Genomic DNA, 14,251 nt, shown 5'->3' with positions numbered 1-14,251 from the left:
CTGTAGGAAAGGGCTATAATGGAATGTCTCACCTAAAATATGTTGCACTTCTACAAACCAGGTAGTGTTTTCTGTACATGTATATTGCTTCAGCTGCTGTTTGCAGCATTTAGAGAGATGCTTTACAGCAGTCACTCAGACCAGAGATATTCATAGTCTGGAGATGTTTAGTGAAGTCTTTGGGAGAATTTTCTAGGCACCTGTTTAGATGCCATTGTGGGGAATATAAGCTGAGTCCATGTCCCATTGTGAATGGTGGGCCCTATGCAAGCTATCCATTGCAATCCTTTCTGTGCCGAGGTGACTTATTGCTTAACTGTTTTCATAGAGAGATGTTTTACAGCAGTCACTCAGACCAGAGATATTCATAGTCTGGAGATGTTTAGTGAAGTCTTTGGGACAATTTTCTAGGCACCTGTTTAGATGCCATTGTGAGGAATCTAAGCTGAGTCCATGTCCCATTGTGAATGGTGGGCCCTATGCTAGCTATCCATTGCAATCCTTTCTGTGCTGAGGTGACTTATTGCTTAACTGGGAACAAGGGAACAAACTGGGAAAGCCACCTTGAAGCTTTGGTTTGTTTTTGTTTTTCTGTTTATCTGGATGGAGCAACTACTTCCCTGAGTAACCTGCATATATGAGACACTTAATGCATCTCCCGGATATGCTATAGTTGTCTTATAATGACCCTCTTCTTTCTGACGTTTTATATAGTTTCCCCGAGTATCGAAGTCCTTTATCTTCTCATTCTTTTCCCAATAGAATACTATCCAAACTGTGAAGTCGCATTCATGGGAATGGCAAATATTCACTCCATCCGGAATAGCTTTCAGTACCTGCGAGCTGTGTGCAACCAAGTGCCTGATCCAGGAAAGTAAGTTCTGTACTGAAGAAGTCTTTGTAAGAACTTTTAGCTTCCTTTGGAACTTTGGCCTTTTCTGTGGCCAAATGTCTGTAGCATTTAGTATTTATTGTACGTAAGGGAATTTTTCAGATCTATTTGGGACACTGAATCACCCATGGGTCTTTTCCCAAATGGCAGTATTGTAACACTGTCTGTGTACACAGTTAGGGGGGGGGGGGTGGAACCTTACCCTGCTGCTGTACTCCCTGCACTGGCTCAGTTTTTGGCTGAATCCAGAACAGTAAACTTTGGCTTTAGTATGGTGTGTGTTGCCAGTTTCACAGGGGTCGGGACTAATACTACTCGTCTGTCTCCTCTCTAGGCAAATATAAAGTGTTAGGTTTTTTTTTTTACCCTTAACCATCAGTCCATAAGGACATGTGGGTGGTTCATTGTCCCAAATAGATCCGACAAATTCCATTTAAGTATTTTGACCACTTTTTTCCCCACTATTGAACATGGATATGCCATGACTTATTGGTTATTGGGGTCTGACGTCTGGGCCTCCCACCAATTGTACGCATGACTGGACACTGCAATGGTCTCAGCACTCTCTGGCCATCGCCTCTGCAACCAGCCAGAAAGTATAAAATAGCCAGGATCATTTCAACTTAATACAAACCATAAAATATAGTCATTTTGCTTTCTCAGACTGCATGTGTTTTTTGTCTTTTTAATTTTTTATTTTTTGTCCCTCATGATCCTTGGCCTGACCATTTTTTCATTTCCATCCACTAATGCCATCGTCATGGTCTTTCTCTCTCAAGATGCCACTTACCTGTTTGGTGGTGAAACCCTTTATGTGTTTTGTAGCTGGCTATCAGCATTGGAAAGTACTAAGTGGCTGCAGCACCTCTCTGTCATGCTGAAAGCTGCCACAGTGGTGGCCAACGCAGTGGATCGAGAAGAGCGTCCGGTGCTGGTTCACTGCTCAGATGGCTGGGACAGAACCCCACAGATAGTATCCCTCGCAAAGCTTCTCCTGGACCCATATTACCGGACTTTAGAGGTCAGCATTTATTACAGCAGACATATGTTTTGGTCTGTTTATTTGTAAAGTTAACGATGGATGTTTCTTCTTCAGGGATTCCAAGTCTTGGTGGAGACAGACTGGCTAGATTATGGCCATAAGTTTGGGGATCGTTGTGGTCATCAGGAAAATTCTGAAGATCAAAATGAGCAATGTCCTGTCTTCTTGCAGTGGCTCGACTGTGTCCACCAGCTTCTCCATCAGTTTCCTTGCCACTTTGAATTCAACCATGCCTTCTTGGTAAAGGACACATTGATTTGCAGAGATGAGAATGTTTGTTTTTTATTTCATACATTTAGTGCAGTTTTTTTTTACAATAATGAACAATCTGATTTTAGTTGAATTATAATGTGTTATAGGTATATTATTGGAAAAATATTACACAGTAAGCCATAATATCATGTTATGTAAACCTAGGTGAAGCTAGTGCAGCACACTTACTCGTGCCTCTATGGAACCTTCCTCTCCAATAACCCATGTGAACGAGAGACCAGAAACATCTACAAGCGAACTTGCTCAGTTTGGTCACTATTGAGAACTGGTAACAAGAACTTTCACAATCTTCTCTACATGCCTGGTGGTGAGATGGTAAGTCTAATGCAAGAACCTCTCTCTCTTCTGAAATAGAAATAATTGCTGCTAAAGGGATTCTCTGGGATGAGTGGGGATCCAACTCTCGGCATCTCCTGACAATGACCTTTTTGCTACAGCAGAGTACAGCTGACCTATTTATTGTATACATTGGTCCGTCTCCCTGGGCGCCTTCTTCTTAGAAAAGCAGTGCAGGGAATTGCAGCTTTGCCCTGCCAAACAGTGGTATGACGGTCCAAATCTTGGCACCCCCTTTAATCTGACAATGATAGACCATCAGTATTGCGAAGATCCCTTCAATAGTTGCCTATTGTTTCCAAAAACGAAAACAAGCTTTTTTTGTGGAACAAATAAGGTTTTGTTCACACTAGCATCACATGTCTGTTTTTAATGATTAAGTGTTAGTAGTGTCAGTTACTATTTCACCCCATTACTTCTGGTAACTGATTACTTTCTGGCACCATGACAATCACATATCACGCTTTACCACTTCAGAGCATGAGACTGCGAGACCAGTGATAGGCATTAGCAGTTACATGGAGTATATGGTGACATCCCCACTGCAGCCAATTAAACAGACCAGTGGGAATTACTTTATTACATTTCCACAAAATGACCAACTTAGAATTGATAATATGCTGTGCAATGTGTTTTTACTATATATATATATATATATAACCAGAATGAACTCTCTTGTTCTGTAGGTTCTGCACCCAGTTTGTCACGTTCGGGCTCTTCAGCTGTGGACAGCTGTATACATTCCTGCATCTTCACCTTGTATGCCTATAGATGATGGGATGGAACTCTACCTACCAGCTTCTCAAGGACAAGACTTCAATTCTAGATCACTGGACAGGTATACGGTTTCAAGATGAAATAAAATCTTTTCTTCTCACTCTGCTTTCATTTTCTTTTACAAACCTGTTTACTACCATATCGTAGTCTTGTTATAAAGTATATACATGCATTGCCATGTATTGTTCCACTATTGCTGCCCCCTGCTTCCTAAGGGAATTGCGTGGCACATGTGATTGCAGGATCAGGTTAGTTTCGGAGTAGAAGCCGCTTGGGTTTTCTTTTTTTTTTTTTTTTTAGTGCCTGCCATTTAGGAAGTTCGTGGAAAACATGTTAAATTGTTGCTTATGCTAAAGTAAAATTTTCAGTATCATACTGAAATTGACATTTTGAGAACGCTACAGTAAATCTTTTTTTCCACTTTAAATTTTTATTATTTTGGCATTTTACTAATTTGTCGTAACCTTGATGTGAACAACTTTTTTTTGTTTAATTTCGACATTTTTATTGATTTTTTATATTCAATACATATTATGTAGTATAAACTATCACAACTGTTTTTTGAACTATTTTTTTTTATCAAAAATTAAAACTTATGTACCTTACACAAACAAAACATTTACACCTGGGGTGCAACTACCGGGGTAGCAGCGATATTGGCTGCCACAGGGCCCAGGACATTTGGAGGCCTGGTGACAGCCACTACCGCTGCATTTTTTTTTTTTTTAATAGGCCGTTACTGGTTGGAGTTACTTCAAATGGAAACAGACCCTATTTACTTACCAATCCTGGCAGCGCCCGGGATCGGTAAGTGACACTGCGGGCCCCACAAACAGTATTATTATACTCGAGGGACTGAAAAGACCCCACATATAATGACCGGAAGCCCAGGGGAGGTAAGGGAACATAAAAAACTGTGTTACTTGCCTCTCGGTAAGGCTTCGGGCCTACTTGTGTGACGTCCCTGACTTCACATGACGGGGGCATGCGTCCTTTGCATTGCGACGCAGGCCCCATGGTTACGTGACGTTCCAGACGTCATTGAAGATGGCTTCCATTAGCGGGAAGTACAGCGAAGCCAGTGATAGGTAAGTAAGAGTGTTTTTTTATGTTTGTATCTCACCTGGGTCTCCGATTATTATATTCTGTGGTCTGAAAAGCCCCCAGAGTATAATAATTGTTCATGGGTGTCCACAAAGGGGCATAATGCTGGGTGAAGGGGCCACTATGGGGCATAATGCTGGGTGAAGAGGCCACTATGAGGTATAATGCTGTGTGCAGGGGCCACTATGGGGTATAATACTGTGTGCAGGGGCCACTATGGGGCATAATACTGTGTGCAGGGGCTACTATGGGGGATAATACTGTGTGCAGGGGCCACTATGGGGTATAATAGTGTGTGCAGCAATGTGGGGGGGGGGGGGGTTGGTCGGGGTCTTCAGTGTTGGGGGGAGGGGCATGTCAATAGCTCACCACGGGGCCCCACCATTCCTAGTTATGCCACTGATTTACACCCAATTAACATCAATAGTGCATCCATTCCCCTCCTCCCTCCAGTGTAATCTATAAGTAGTTCATGAGCAAAAGTGTAAAATTGGTTTACAGTTAAACAACTGTCTATTGTAGGGCATCAGTGATGAAAGCTCCCTGTAAGCAATAATGGCAATCTTACTATGAGGCAGTTTTTCGCCTGATTAATATTGCTGCTCAGTAAGACTGCTTGCACACTACAGTAACACTAAGCCTGCAAAATTCACAGCTTTGTGCATAAAGAAGTCTATGGAACTGCCAAATCCATGGCCTGGAGGCCCATGAAAAATACTGTAGTGTGCAAGCAGCCACTAAGAATACTAGACATGTTTTGTCAGTGCATGCGTGCGTGTACATGTGATCCATGTGTATGTATGCGTGTGTGTGTGTGTGCACGCGCGTGTGATCCATGTGTATGTATGCATGTGTGCATGCACGTGTGTGGTCCGTGTATATGTATGTGTGTGCATGCGTGTGATCCATGATTATGTATGCATGTGTGCATGCATGTGTGTGGTCCGTGTATATGTATGCGTGTATGTGTTCATATGAGCAAGTGTCCATGCGTGCGGTCGTTGTGTGTGAGTACGCATGTGCTCTGTTCATTCGTGTGTGTAGTGTGCATCCATCTGAGTGTGTTTGTGTGGTCCTTGCATGCATGCGTGTGTGTGTGTGGTGTGCATGTGGTTTTTATGGGGTGGTGTTTGTGTTGTGTGTGTCTAGAGGGGTCTGGTGTTTGTGTGGTGTTGTGCTTGTGGGTTGGTGTATGTGTGCTGCCTGTGTGATGTTTATATGGTGTTTGTGTGTTGTGTGTGGTGGTGCGGCCCCTTTAGGTGCCATCGCTATAATCCATCCCTGGCAGTCACAACTGTTGTTTTCCCCTCAGCGCTTTCACTTTCACATTTCTCCATTATATGTATAGGGCCTAAATTTAGGGGCTCCAATCTCATGACGGGGGGACGCTAGCAAGATGTAACGTGCGCAGTATTCTGCTCCTGTGCATGGAGAGGGGGCGTGCCAAATTTCACCCAAATCGGGCGAGAACTGTGGATTTGTATAGAGCAGACTACTAGAGATTTTGGGTTATATATATATATATATATATATATATATATATATATATATATATATATATATATGATAGATATATTAGCACCCCCACCCGCACAACCCACCAACGCGCTCCCTTCCGTCAGTAGTCCCGCTCCCCCCGCGCTGCCCCCTTCCTCTAGTCCTCCCACCCCCAGCCACCGGAGTCACAGAGCGGCACAACCAATGTATGCAGAGCTTCCTGCAAAGCACGGGTGCATGTGGCCTTCTCTCCGCCGGTCACCCTATCCCAAAAGTCCCCTGCCATTCGCCCCACACCCATCCCGTGCCCCCATGGACACCCCCAACCCCAAACACATCGGATGCATCTGCCAGCAGCCGCTGCGGCACAGCCGGCTAAACGGACGTTGAAGACTGTGACGCACGCGAACCCCCTCCCCTGCAGAGGCCGAATACTGCAGTCCCCCGGCGTGCGCACACAGCCGGCGCAGGCAAACTACTTCTTGCGGCCCCACACCACAGGCACGTGGTCCGGATGCTCCCGAGCTTGCAGTCGGCAGCATGTTCTCCAGCATTTACAGCGTTCATAGTGCCACCCACACAATCCTGTGGCCCTATCGGAAAGTATCTCAAGGAGAGTGGATGACGTCATCTCAGCTCCATTAGCCTGGCGGCAAGGAGAATTCGGGGTTAGTGGTCGCGAGGTGCGAGCATGTACTGGCAGAATACGTAGCCTATGTTTCATTTCAGGTTCCAAAGCATGTATGTGGCAAATGTCAGCCGAATCCCTGCAGCCATTTTTGCGTGATTGAGGAACAAACATCCAAATACACAAACTTTCACATTTATAATATTAGTAGGATAGGATATAAACCAAACTGATTTGCTTTTATTGTTTTTTATTTTCCCTAATTTTTTTTATGTTTTATCCCCTATGCCAGGTTACCCAAAACTCGCTCAATGGACAATCTTCTCACTGCTTGTGACAGTGGGGGAATACTGACACGTACTTCTAGTGACCCGAACCTAAATAATCACCAAGTTAGCTTGGACTCGCGAAGCAGCAATGACGACGGCAGCGATACGGAAAGTCACAGCCCTCTGCAGCAAGCCTCAGATATCAAAACCAAGGAAGAAAAAGCCAATGATGATCATAATGTCAGTGAAGGTGATGAAGGAGCTATGCAAGAAGTCACTGAAGCCCCAAATAATAATAATAATGAATTGATGAAACATGATATTTCATCAAATCCCACAGCCGAATCTTCAGATCCGAAATGTGACAATGTTAAAACTGACTTGGAAAATGGCATAGATACACAAGAGCAGACTATTACAACAATATCTATCACTGACCAGGATTGTCAAGCCTTGACAAAACCACCTTGTCCAAACTTAGCGGGTGATATGTATGTCAATAGTTCATGTAGAGATTTGACCAAATCTATCAAGATGGCAAAGGAGTCATGTAGGACTGATAGGAAAGTGGTATCTCAGATACCAAGGAATGAGATTTCTTTTTTAGCATCTAACTGGGAGAGTTTACAAGGAATGATGAAATCTGTTCCTGTTGGTGAAACTGGACTCCGTCGTCATTTGTCATATGAGTACTCTACAAGAAGCCTTCATAGTAGGCATGGAAGACATACAGCCGGCTCATGTGTATCTAGAGATGCAGCAAAGATTCCCTACAACTTCCCTGCCTCAATGCACTGCTCTGGCCCGTCAATGAAAAGCTATAGAGGTTCGATAGCTTCTCATAACAGGCCTCTTCACTCTGGGCGATTCTTTCCTTTGCTTTGTCCTTCTCCTGCCCCTCTCTTATATCAAGATGACGATGGTTTACCTATACCCAATGATGTTGTGCAACAGCGGCTGAGACAGATGGAAGCCAGCTATAAGCAGGAGGTTGACCTGTTGCGTAGACAGGTGTGGGAGTTGCAGCTACAGCTGGAAATTCGACAGTATTGTGCTCCACCTCCAGAACCTGAGGCCGATTATGAAGATGATTTTGTGAGTACCTTACGTGGAAATACACTAAGGCTGTATTCACACAGAGTAACGCCAGGCGTTTTTTGTGTTTTTTGCACATAGCGCCGCGTTTACGCCGCGTAGCGCCGCGTTAACGCCGCGTATACGCCGCGTTAACGCCGGGCAACGCCACCGCTAAATAGCGCGTTACTCTGTGTGAATACAGCCTAAGGCTGTTAACATGGCTATCTTTTCTGATGACAGGAATGTATGCGTTTGGTAAAGGGGGGATCATTTGCCCACGAACAAGAGGATTAGGCATGTTGAAATGGTGTACCATGCCTAACCCTTCTCTCCACCTACATCTTTGTGGTTGGGTGTTTCATCCTAACCCTTGAATCCTTGAAAATTCACTGGTTTTCACATGCACTGTTCTGTAAAGTGATGCAGATTTGCAGTGCGGATTCCAAACCCCAAATCTGCATTGTAGTAATTCAATACATAAACTATTGTACATGTATATCAAGGACTCTCTGTACTCTTCTTTGTTTTCATATAACGCTTTTCTGTTTACAGACCTGTGTAAAAGAATCAGACAGCAGTGATATAGATGACCTGTATTCTGATAAAAGTGAAGACCGACTTTCAGAGACTAGCTGGGAGCCAGTGGATAAGAAGGATACCGAGGTAACTATTTAGCATTGGTCCCTTTAGTAGAAATTTTAAAGTTCTCCTTTTCTAAGGGATTCTGTGATCATGTGCATGCCATAGAGTATGACTGGAGCAGTAAGGAGCATGCTGACCTCCGCTGACACCTCCTCACTACCCCTAGGAGGAAGATGAAGCAGGGACTCGGGTTCCCCCTTCTAGTGATTCATACCGCCTCACTAGTCAGATACTTTATCACTTCTTTGTAATTACCATGTCCATTTATTTTATTAACGGTAAAACGCATTGTATAGGGATCATCTTTATAATATGAAGCAGTAAATCCATCTCCGAAATCTGTGGGTCTGTCTTGGATTGCTGCCACCTTTGTGCATTGGGCTAAAGAGGTTGGCTGTACTATTCTTATGAAACATCATTAATATCAGATGGGGAGAGGCCGCTCTACTGAGAAACAGAATCTTAGACTGAGAAAACGGAATAGTCTTACAAGAATGTCTCTTTTCTTCCTTTTTTTCTCCCATCGTCAATACAAAGGTCACAAGATGGGTTCCCGATCATATGGCTTCACATTGTTTCAATTGTGACAGTGAATTCTGGCTAGCCAAACGGAGGCACCACTGCAGGTAAGTTATTGTTTGCCCGCAGGGCATTGCATTATAAGTGCTGGTCCACTCCACATAAATTAGAATTAGCCCTCCATTTCAGTATAGTGAACGCTGATCTTTATACCTGTATTTATTCATAGACCCATTTGCTTTGTAACTGGGAATCCAATCATTTTTAGAGGAGTCCCATGTGCTCTGACACATTTTAGTCAGTTATGTGTTATACTATGACAAATACATTAGACCCAGGACTTCTATCATAATATGGATTGACTAAAGGAAGGTATATGGGGCTGTAACCACCTTTAATTGAATTCTAGGCCCGATTCACATGACTGAGCCCTGTCTAGGGGTGCAGTAGCGATCCAGCCTTTTGGGAGCTCACTGCATCATAACTTACTATGATGCCATGAGTTCCATTGAGACTGCCAAGGTCAGTCCAGGAAATACAGACCGCACACACACTATTTTTCCCGGAGAGGAGTTGTTTGTGTGAATCCGGCCTTGGTACTTAGAAGAGAAATTGTGTAATTTGTATTTACTATTTTTTCTCTAAAAGCATCGTTGAAATGACCCTGTTTGTATGAAAAGTGCAGCATGATGTGTGTGCTCTATAGCAGCCACAATAAATGGGAAAAGTGTCAATTAACTAATGGTGTGATGTGATGGTACACAGTCCAGTCACATTAATGTGACCACCTGTCAAAATCCAGAATAACCAGCTTTGGCAGAGCGGACCGCTGCGAGACGTGCAGGAAGAGAGGGGATGTTGTGATGATGTTCACTGGGATTTTGAGCCATGCCAACTCCAGTGTCATGTTCAGCTGCGCTAGGTTACGCGGTTGAGCATCCATGGTGCGAACAACCCGATCGAGGTGGTCCCACAGATTCTCGGTTGGGTTCGAGTCCAGGGAATTTGCTGGCGAAGGGAGTACGTTAAACTCATCCTGGTGCTCCTCGAACCATGCACGTACACTGCGAGCTTTATGACACGTTGCATTGTCCTGCTGGTAGATGCCATCATCCTGAGGAAAAACATTTCGCATGTAGGGGTGAACATGGTCCGCAAGGATAGATGCATACTTATACTGATCCATCGTGCCTTCCACAATGATGAGTGCACCCAGATGGCTGATGACACGTACTTTCTTTTTTTTTTTTTTTTCTTCTTTTTTTTAAATGTAGATTGTGAGCCCCACATAGAGCTCACAATGTACATTTTTCCCTATCAGTATGTTTTTGAAAATATGGGATGGAAATCCATACAGACACAGGGAGAACATACAAACTGCTTGCAGATGGTTTTATGCCCTTGGCGGGATTTGAACACCAGGACTCCAGCGCTGCAAGGCTGCAGTGCTAACCACTGAGCCACCTTGTGGCCCCTGATGACACGTACTTTCTGCGATTGGTTATTTAATGTTGATGTCAAAAGTAGGCGGTGATCACATTAATATGACTGGACTGTGTATATAGTCCTGTGCTCTGGAGACCTGGGAGAGTCACAGGAGAGATGCCTATAGACCCTGTGTGCATGTGTTAGGTTATCATGCCTTAGCTAGGCCTCCACGAGTACAATATACCGGTGTTTACATCTTTTTGTTTTTTAATAAAAAAGGATATTTTCATAAAAACACTATTATTAAAGGGATTCTACCACTAAATAGCTATTTTTTCTGCTTTAGACGTCGGAATAGCCTTTAGAAAGGCTATTCGTCTCTTACCTTCAGACGTGGTCTCTGCGGCACCGTTCCTTAGAAATCCCGTTTTTTTTACCGGTATGCTAATGAGTTCTCTCAGAGCATATGGGGGCGAGCCCCAGCGCTCAAACGGTGATGGGGATGTCCCCACTGCTGCCGAAGAATTCTCTCCAGCGACGCCTCCTTCTTCAACTGCATCCTCCCCTTCTCTGTCGTCGTCTTTCTGCGTCAGCTCCGACGCCTGCGCCGACCGGCAGCCATATTTTTGAGGCCACAATTGCACACACGCGCAGTACGCTCCTCGAAGTCTTCGCCGAACAGAGCGTACTGTGCATGCTCAGTAAGGTCTGTACAGACCTCCAACGCGCGAGTGAAGTCATCCAGGCTTCAGAGGGTCTGTACAGACCTTATGAGCATGCGCAGTACGCTCTATTCGGCGAAGACTTTGAGGAGCGTACTGCGCGTGCACGCAATTGCGGCCTCAAAAATATGGCCGCAGTCGGCTCTATTAGTGTCTCATTGGCAGAGCCAACTGCACAGACGTCGTTGCTGACTCAGAAGGAAGACGACAGAGAAGGGAAGGATGCAGCTGAAAAAGGCATCGCTGGAGAGAATTCTCGGGCAGCAGTGGGGATGCTCCCATCGCCGTTTGAGCGCTGGGGCCCGCTCCCATTGCTGCGAGAGAACTCATTAGTATACCAGTAAAAACTGGGATTTCTAAGGAACGGCGACGTGGAGTCCACATCTAAAGGTAAGAGATGAATAGCCTTTCTAAAGACTATTCCGACGTCTAAAGCAGAAAAAATAGTTATTTAGTGGTAGAATCCCTTTAAAGCTGAGAATGAAATTCTGTTGATGCATTTCCATTGTGTGCAAGTAATTCTTTGTGATCTTTTTAGGAACTGTGGAAACGTTTTTTGTGCAGGCTGTTGCCACCTGAAGCTTCCAATTCCAGACCAACAGCTCTACGATCCTGTCTTGGTTTGCAATACTTGTTATGACCACATTCAAGTCAGTCGAGCTAGGGAACTTATGTCCCAACAGCTAAAGAAACCCCTAGCTGCAGCATCAAGCTGAGTGCTGAATGATGTCTGGCTTAATGCTCCTTCTTTAGTTCCTTGCAGCCAAGATGAAGATTTAAGAGAACGGCGTGACTACTAATACGTAAGCATGTCGGTGAACGCCTCCCTCGGTTGTAAGCAACACACTGGCTTACCTTAGCATTACATTTCTGCACCAGGACAGGGTCGTTCCCCATGTAAAGTGTAGGATATGTGATGGCCTTTTAGGGTTCTCTGTAACAATTAGAAGATTTTGGTATTCGATTTCTCTTGGTATGGTTTAGGGTAACATTTGTAGGAATGTGGACAGACAATCTGGTTGCAGAAGAGCCCAGAGAAGATAGATGACAAGAATTCAAGCTGCATTTTTCTGTATTATATATATTTTTATTTTTCTCTTTTTATTTTTTTATCCTATTTTTAAAAGTCTAAGTGTGCTGTATCGTGGCCTGATAGGGTTTTTTGCCCCTGCTGCCTTTCATCTGGAGTAAATTACAAACGTGGTTAGAATGTCCTGGATTGGGCCCTTTTCATCGTAATATGCAGGGTTTACATGTAAATATTAGGGTCAGAGTGCTAAAAAAAAAAAAAAACTGTGAATATTAACCCTTTTCTTGGTGGAGGAATTTGCTGCAAATAGTAGTTGGCCTCTTGCTGCTAAGGGTTTAATTGGAGTTGTACGTCTTCAGCTCTCGGGCGATTCGACCCTATACTGGTATTTCATCTGTGTCTATGGACATTTACTTTTCTTTATGTTTGTCTTTCTTATCTATGTCTTCAGTTTAACTCTACCTTTTGTTAGAATCCTTTAAAACTTGATTCCTGAGTGGTTAAAGCGTCTCCTTCGAGTCTTGGCTGTTCTCTGGTTTCCGTTTGAGGGGCTTCACGTTAAATGCTGCTATATGAATTTTTGTGCACTTAACCAATGTAACCCAGACAAGGGATGAAATGTTGATACCAAAAGGTTTTGTGATGCCAGAAATGGATATTCTTTGTTCTACTCTTGATCTGTAAAGTACCACTTTGTTACATAAATCAGCCATGAGGTGTCATATGTTGCTTCAGCATTGTCGTGTAAATACTTGGTTCTTGCTAGCTTTTGGATTTTCTTTTTTTTCAGCGGTCTTAAAAAGCCAATACCACTTTGGTGTTGGGCTTGGTTGAGGGGGTGAAACCAGTCTCCACTTTGACAACGCCAGACAAAGATGTAGCAGCGAGATTGCTGGCTGTGGGGTCCTTTTTACATGAACGTAGCTTAGATCTGAACGCACTATGCTGTCTTTTGGTGACACCAATTGTGAGGTCAATCCAGAAGCAACGTGTACAATTATTTCTATGCAGCGCCTATTTTACCAATCTGCTTAACAACCCTTGGTACACTATGGTTCCGTGTAGTAGAAAACTTGTTAGACAATATTGTCTCATCCGACTTGCATGGCTGCTTCCTGGGAGGACGTAGTTGAATATTGGTACGATCGCTCACTGAAAGAGGTATGCCATTTTTAACATGGTTTAAGCCACGTAGGTACATGTAACCTCACTAGGAATGGTTGGTTAAGTTCTACATTCTTATTTCATACTGTGTAGTCCTATCATACGTGCAGGAAAGCATAAGCATGTAGCACAGCCGGTATCCTCCGAAGGGTACTTCTATGTATGATGTAAGGATCCTGAACCATTCCTCCGACAAGAAGTCACCACCTTTAGACAACATACTAATATTGACTGAAACAGTGGCCAGTTTATATTATAGGCTCACTGTATTAGGAACTCTTGCGAGCAACAAACCAGACGGTTACTGATTCGGAGCTTGGTTACTTTGGTAACTGGTTCAGAATCTATGCATATAGACTTATTTGCCTTGGTCTTGGTTCACACTCACATAATGGTTAACCCCTGTAGCCAACCCAGATCTGACAAGAATCCATGATAATAGGCTTAGATTTTAGAATATGGACTTCATTTAACCACCCAGCCACAAAATCCATTTTCATTTGCAAATTGAATCCTGCGAGAAGCGATGGAAACAATTCCGTTATTGCTGCCTCATTTCAGAAGAACGTGTCATGTTCCCTTCCCAGGAGGGCATTTTATTGTGATGTGGAAATGTTCATGGAAAAATATTCCATATCTGTGTACTGTGGAAAAAAATGCATTATGTATGTCTACCTTGTCCCTCAAAGCAGAGTGTTTGGGATGGGAATTCGCTCAACAGGGATGCAACGGAATTAAAACAATCTAAACTAATGCAAATAAAATGTTAATACTGATTATATCTCTGTAAGATATGTGTTCAACCTGATATGTGCTGTGACAATACGACACTTCAAATAAAATAACTATAA

The 14,251-nt window shown here is 43.6% G+C and overlaps 1 protein-coding gene across 2 annotated transcripts in view; it reads left to right on the top strand.

Moving 5' to 3' along the window:
• The window catches only part of MTMR4 (myotubularin related protein 4), a 52,842-nt gene extending 38,591 nt beyond the window's left edge, over positions 1–14,251 (top strand). For both annotated transcript variants that reach the window (XM_075263870.1, XM_075263868.1), the window contains 9 exons: positions 763–874; positions 1,718–1,913; positions 1,989–2,174; positions 2,352–2,522; positions 3,230–3,381; positions 6,842–7,913; positions 8,448–8,558; positions 9,075–9,163; positions 11,745–14,251. In XM_075263870.1, coding sequence (XP_075119971.1) covers positions 763–874; positions 1,718–1,913; positions 1,989–2,174; positions 2,352–2,522; positions 3,230–3,381; positions 6,842–7,913; positions 8,448–8,558; positions 9,075–9,163; positions 11,745–11,922 — 2,267 coding nt within the window. In that variant the 3' untranslated portion in view covers positions 11,923–14,251. The remainder of the gene's footprint in view (positions 1–762; positions 875–1,717; positions 1,914–1,988; positions 2,175–2,351; positions 2,523–3,229; positions 3,382–6,841; positions 7,914–8,447; positions 8,559–9,074; positions 9,164–11,744) is intronic.

This window comes from Leptodactylus fuscus, chromosome 2 (assembly GCF_031893055.1).
Source record: "Leptodactylus fuscus isolate aLepFus1 chromosome 2, aLepFus1.hap2, whole genome shotgun sequence".
In the NCBI taxonomy this organism is placed as follows: Eukaryota; Metazoa; Chordata; class Amphibia; order Anura; family Leptodactylidae; genus Leptodactylus; species Leptodactylus fuscus.
Note: the sequence above shows the minus strand (reverse complement) of the source record. Positions and strands in the feature narration are given on the sequence as shown.